Below are 5,851 nucleotides of genomic sequence, written 5' to 3' on the forward strand. Positions count from 1 at the left end.
GAAGTGTCTGAGCTGAGCAGAGGTCTCAGCAAGGTCTTTATACCCTGTGCCAAAGCTCCTCCTCACTCCAGGTGGGTGCAGTCATTGGGTGGAGCTATGAGCGGGGCGGGGGGGGGGGAACCATGGCTTGGTGGAGCTGGGGAGAAGCAGGCAGCCTGTCCTGGGGTGTGGCTCTCTCTGGGGAGCAGGAGGTCCAGATAGCAAAGCCGGTTGCAGCCACCTCCATTGCCAGCAGGGTTTATCAGTCCTGGAACGAGCAGCACTGGAAAGATCTGTCCACAACATGGCAGGGAAAGAGGCCCTCTTTGCCTGGGGCTGATAGCAGGGTGCCACCCATGGGTGACAAAGGCATCTTGTGTCAACGGACACAGGGGAGCGCCCACTGCAGCCGGTCCTCATTCACTTGGGCTCATGTGACCCAGTATTCCTGACCTGAGGCCCAGGCCAAGCTCAGCCCACCAAGATGGCCCCCAAATGGGTGTTTGCATTCTCAAAACCCTAACATAAGAACATAAGAACAGCCCCACTGGTTCAGGCCACAGGACCATCTAGTCCAGCTTCCTGTATCTCACAGCGGCCCACCAAATGCCCCAGGGAGCACACCAGATAGCAAGAGACCTCATTCTGGCGCCCTCCCTTGCATCTGGCATTCTGACATGGCCCATTTCTAAAATCAGATGGCGCATACACATCATGGCTTGTACCCCGTAATGGATTCTTCCTCCAGAAACTTGTCCAATTCCCTTTTAAAGACGTACAGGCCAGTTGCCATCACCGCATCCTGTGGCAAGGAGATCCACAGGCCAACCACACGCTGAGTAAAGAAATATTTTCTTTTGTCTGTTCTAACTCTCCCAACACTCAATTCTAGTGGATGTCCCCTGGTTCTGGTGTTGTGTGAGAGTGTAAAGAGCATCTCCCTATCCATCCCCTGCATAATGTTGTATGTCTCAATCATTTCCCCCCTCAGGCATCTCTTTTCTAGACTGAAGAGGCCCAAACGCCGCAGCCTTTCCTCATAAGGAAGGTGCCCCAGCCCAGTCATCATCCTAGTTGCTCTCTTTTGCACCTTTTCCATTTCCACTGTGTCTTTTTTGAGATGTGGCGACCAGAACTGGACACAATACTCCAGGTGTGGCCTTACCATCGATTTGTACAACGGCATTATAATACTAGCCGTTTTGTTCTCAATACCCTTCCTAATGATCCCAAGCATAGAATTGGCCTTCTTCACTGCCGCTGCACATTGAGTAGACACTTTCATCGACCTGTCCACCACCACCCCAAGATCTCTCTCCTGATCTGTCACAGACAGCTCAGAACCCATCAGCCTACATGTGAAGTTTTGATTCTATGCCCCAAGGTGCATGATTTTACACTTACCGATATTCAAAATCTTCTACCATTTTGCTGCCCATTCTGCCAGTCTGGAGAGATCCTTCTGGGGCTCTTCACAATCACTTCTGGTCTTCACCACTGGGAAAAGTTTGGTGTCGTCTGCAAACTTAGCCACGTCACTGCTTAAGCCTGTCTCCATGCACTGATTCATGCGGGTTCCAGCGGATGGAGCCTGCCTCAGGTGGTTCTAGGAGGGATTTCCCTCTCCACACCCACTTCCCATTCCCTTTGCTCGGAGCAGCAGCAAATTCGGACCTGCCTGCTGCCCCCCCCATGTCATTTCCCAACATTTCCCTTTGAAAATTAGGTTCTTTAGCTCAGCCAATTGCACTGCTCTCGCCCAAGGGGAAGGCGCCTCCATGGGACTCCCCACAGCCAGCCCTCCTCCACTACGCAGGGCTTGAAAAGGTATTGAGAACATAAGAACATAAGAACAGCCCCACTGGATCAGGCCATAGGCCCAACTAGTCCAGCTTCCTGTATCTCACAGCGGCCCACCAAATGCCCCAGGGAGCACACCAGACAACAAGAGACCTCATCCTGGTGCCCTCCCTTGCATCTGGCATTCTGACATAACCCATTTCTAAAATCAGGAGGATGCGCATACACATCATGGCTTGTACCCCGTAATTGATTTTCCTCCAGAAACTTGTCCAATTCCCTTTTAAAGGCGTCCAGGCTAGACGCCATCATCACATCCTGTGGCAAGGAGTTCCACAGACCGACCACACGCTGAGTAAAGAAATATTTTCTTTTGTCTGTTCTAACTCTCCCAACACTCAATTTTAGTGGCTGTCCCCTGGTTCTGGTGTTATGTGAGAGTGTAAAGAGCATCTCCCTATCCACTCTGACCATCCCCTGCATAATTTTGTATGTCTCAATCATGTCCCCCCTCAGGCGCCTCTTTTCTAGGCTGAAGAGGCCCAAACGCTGTAGCCTTTCCTCATAAGGAAGGTGCCCCAGCCCCGTAATCATCTTAGTCGCTCTCTTTTGCACCTTTTCCATTTCCACTATGTCTTTTTTGAGATGCGGCGACCAGAACTGGACACTATCCTCCAGGTGTGGCCTGGAGGAAAAATCCATGATGGGGTACAAGCCATGATGTGTATGCGCAACCTCCTGATATTAGAAATGGGTTATGTCAGAATGCCAGATGGAAGGGAGGGCACCAGGATGAGGTCTCTTGCTATCTGGTGTGCTCCCTGAGGCATTTGGTGGGCCGCTGTGAGATACAGGAAGCTGGACTAGATGGGCCTATGGCCTGATCCAATGGGGCTGTTCTTATGTTCTTATGCCAGTACTCCAATTTATCTTGGAGATTTTCACCCATGGACACCTTGGACCTTAGAGACACTACATGGAATCAGAAGAATTACCCCTGTCCTGGGGGAGGGGGGAAAGAGGGTGACAATGACACAGGAAGCCATGCAAGGAGCGTGAAACCCAAACACCCAGGTTGATGTGTGTGGAGAGCGTCCAAAATCGACCTGCCTTCCCTCCAACCTGCACTTGGCCTACCCCCCTAAGCTGGCCTACCCCCCTAAGCAGGCCTCCCCTTCCCCCAGGAGATGCCATTGACCAGTTACACCCCACCAGCAGGACCCAAAGAGACACAGGCACCAGCTTGGACTGCAGGGAGTCAACTTTATTCGAAGGAACTGTCACAAGTGGCTGGAAGGGAGTTCCTGCGGGTGACAAGGTGGCCGGGAGGCAGCTGGTTCCCCTCAATGGTACTGACGTCCCAGAGCGTGGCTCACGGCACCCACCAGCTTGCGATAGGCAGCCTGGACCTCCGGGGTGAACTCCTTGCCAAAGTGGGCTGCCTAGCCGATGACGATGATAATGTTGCCCAGAAGCTGGAAGAGAAGAGGAGGCCATGAAGACGTCTGCTTGTGGAGCCTGAGGCCTGCCCTGCCCCACAGCTGTCTGCCTCGCTTGCCCTGCACGGAGCCGCAGCCAGCCACAAGCTGCTCCTTTTGGGGAGAGCTGGAGGGGGGAGGACGGCTGGGCTTCCCCACCCAAAAAGTCCAGGAGTGGGGCTTTCTCAGGGTGGCGTTCTTGAGGGGTGACTAGGCTCCCTTCACAGCCAGGCCTCCCACTCAGTGGACGGAGCCAGACATGTGCAGGTGTTTCCTCTACTCCAAAGAGTAGCATGTGAATGGACACCGAAGGCCCAGGGAGGCTCTGGCTCTCCATCCGGCCACTTTATGTCATCCTTAGCTTGCAACAGCCAGCACCGCTGTGAGAGTGTTAGTTTGGAAAAAAGCCCCAGGGAAGTTAGAAGGGAGCGCAGAAGAAAGTGCAAAGGACGGCCGGAGCAAACCGCCTCCTGCCTGGGTTCTCCACTAAGCCTCACTGAGGTCACAGGCGGAGTCATTCCTCCCCGCCCCCCACCCCAACCGGCCAGGAAAGCAACACCTAGCACAGAAGTGCACCGTGGTTCTTCTGCCTCTCACGTGCACACACACCTCAACCCTCTTGTTGTTGAACCCCCGTGGATTTGTGGAGCACTCAACCCACCCCAGACTAAGTCCGGCGGAGAACGTTGGGGGTGTTAAGCATCACCCTTCACAGACGAGAGGGGGAGCTTGTGGTTGTGGTGACAGCTGGGCCAGCGAGGAGTAGGACCCGGCCACCCTTTTCCTCCCTCAATCAAGGCAAGCTGCCTAGCAAGGGGGGCACCTCACCCTGAAGTTCTCGGGGTCCACACGCAGCTTTTCACGGTGCAGGACACTCAGCTTGGCAAACGTCTCCTTGGTGTTGTCCAGGTTCTTGATGGCATCTCCAAAGGAGGTGAGCACCTTCTTGCCATGCTCTTTGACCCTGGCATTGGCAAGGATGCTGTCAGCACTGGAAATGTTCCCAAAGTGGCCAAAGAACCTCTGGGTCCAGGGGTACACAATCAGGAGGCTGCAGGTAGGGAGAGAGAAAGGCACACAGGGGTTAGGTTTCGGGGGCGGGGAGGAGGAGGCACTCCCAACTGACCCCAGGTAACAGCCAAGTCACAAGGCCTTCCCTGAACTTACTAGGCCAGGCACTCGCCACCAATTTCTGCCACATTGACCTTGGCCCAAAGGCTAGTGATGAGCTTCTTCTCGTCTCCAGTCCAGTGCACCATGGTGGAGGATGGAGGGTCAGGAAGGTCACTCGGCTGTGCAGCAGAAGTGTCTGAGCTGAGCAGAAGTCTCCTCAGCAAGAACATATCCACAATCACTTCTGGTCGTCACCACTGGGAAAAGTTTGGTGTCGTCTGCAAACTTAGCCACGTCACTGCTTAAGCCTGTCTCCATGCACTGATTCATGCGGGTTCCAGCGGATGCAGCCTGCATCAGGTGGTTCTAGGAGGGATTTCCCTCTCCACACCCACTTCCCATTCCCTTTGCTCCGAGCAGCAGCAAATTCGGACCTGCCTGCCGCCCCCCCATGTCATTTCCCAACATTTCCCTTTGAAAATTAGGTTCTTTAGCTCAGCCAAATGCACTGCTCTCGCCCAAGGGGAAGGCGCCTCCATGGGACTCCCCACAGCCAGCCCTCCTCCACTACGCAGGGCTTGAAAAGGTATTGAGAACATAAGAACTTAAGAACATAAGAACATAAGAACAGCCCCACTGCTTGTACAAATCTATGGTAAGGCCACATCTGGAGTATGGTGTCCAGTTCTGGTCGCCACATCTCAAAAAGTACATAGTGGAAATGGAAAAGGTGCTAAAGAGAGCGACTAAGAAGATTACGGGGCTGGGGCACCTTCCTTATGAGGAAAGGCTACGGCGCTTGGGCCTCTTCAGCCTAGAAAAGAGGCGCCAGAGGGGGGACATGATTGAGACATACAAAATTATGCAGGGGATAGACAGAGTGGATAGGGAGATGCTCTTTACACTCTCACATAACACCAGAACCAGGGGACAGCCACTAAAATTGAGTGTTGGGAGAGTTAGAACAGACAAAAGAAAATATTTCTTTACTCAGTGTGTGGTCGGTCTGTGGAACTCCTTGCCACAGGATGTGATGATTGCGTCTAGCCTGGATGCCTTTAAAAGGGAATTGGACATGTTTCTGGAGGAAAATTCCATTACGGGGTACAAGCCATGATGTGTATGCGCAACCTCCTGATTTTAGAAATGGGTTATGTCAGAATGCCAGATGCAAGGGAGGGCACCAGGATGAGGTCTCTTGTTATCTGGTGTGCTCCCTGGGGCATTTGGTGGGCCGCTGTGAGATAAAGGAAGCTGGACTAGATGGGCCTATGGCCTGATCCAGTGGGGCTGTTGTTATGTTGTATATTCTTAATGTGCATCTAGAAGCTGGACTAGATGGGCCTTTGGCCTGATCCAGTGGGGCTGTTCTTATGTTCTTATAAGGAAGGTGCCCCAGCCCCGTAATCATCTTAGTCGCTCTCTTTTGCACCTTTTCCATTTTCTCTATGTCCTTTTTGAGATGTGGCGACCAGAACTGG

General features: G+C 53.1%; 1 protein-coding gene across 1 annotated transcript; it reads right to left on the minus strand.

Annotated features, from left to right (window-relative positions):
* Positions 1 to 3,221: 3,221 nt before the first annotated feature.
* Positions 3,222 to 4,544, minus strand: LOC136643869 (hemoglobin subunit beta-like). Its single transcript, XM_066619282.1, has 3 exons — positions 4,425 to 4,544; positions 4,086 to 4,308; positions 3,222 to 3,254 (listed from the first exon to the last, which is right to left on the minus strand). Exons 1-3 carry the CDS (start codon positions 4,514 to 4,516, stop codon positions 3,222 to 3,224), a joined length of 348 nt encoding a protein of 115 aa, XP_066475379.1. The 5' UTR covers positions 4,517 to 4,544.
* Between the last annotated feature and the right edge of the window lie 1,307 nt (positions 4,545 to 5,851).

Source organism: Tiliqua scincoides, chromosome 3, assembly GCF_035046505.1.
Source record: "Tiliqua scincoides isolate rTilSci1 chromosome 3, rTilSci1.hap2, whole genome shotgun sequence".
NCBI lineage: Eukaryota > Metazoa > Chordata > Lepidosauria > Squamata > Scincidae > Tiliqua > Tiliqua scincoides.

Coding starts and splice junctions, on each gene's coding strand:
- LOC136643869 (XM_066619282.1), bottom strand. CDS start 4,516: ATGGTGCACTGGACTGGAGACGAGAAGAAGCTCATCACTAGCCTTTGG. Junction 4,309..4,424: donor GGTGGCGAGTGCCTGGCCTA/GTAAGTTCAGGG, acceptor CCCTACCTGCAG/CCTCCTGATTGTGTACCCCT. Junction 3,255..4,085: donor TGGACCCCGAGAACTTCAGG/GTGAGGTGCCCC, acceptor CTTCTCTTCCAG/CTTCTGGGCAACATTATCAT.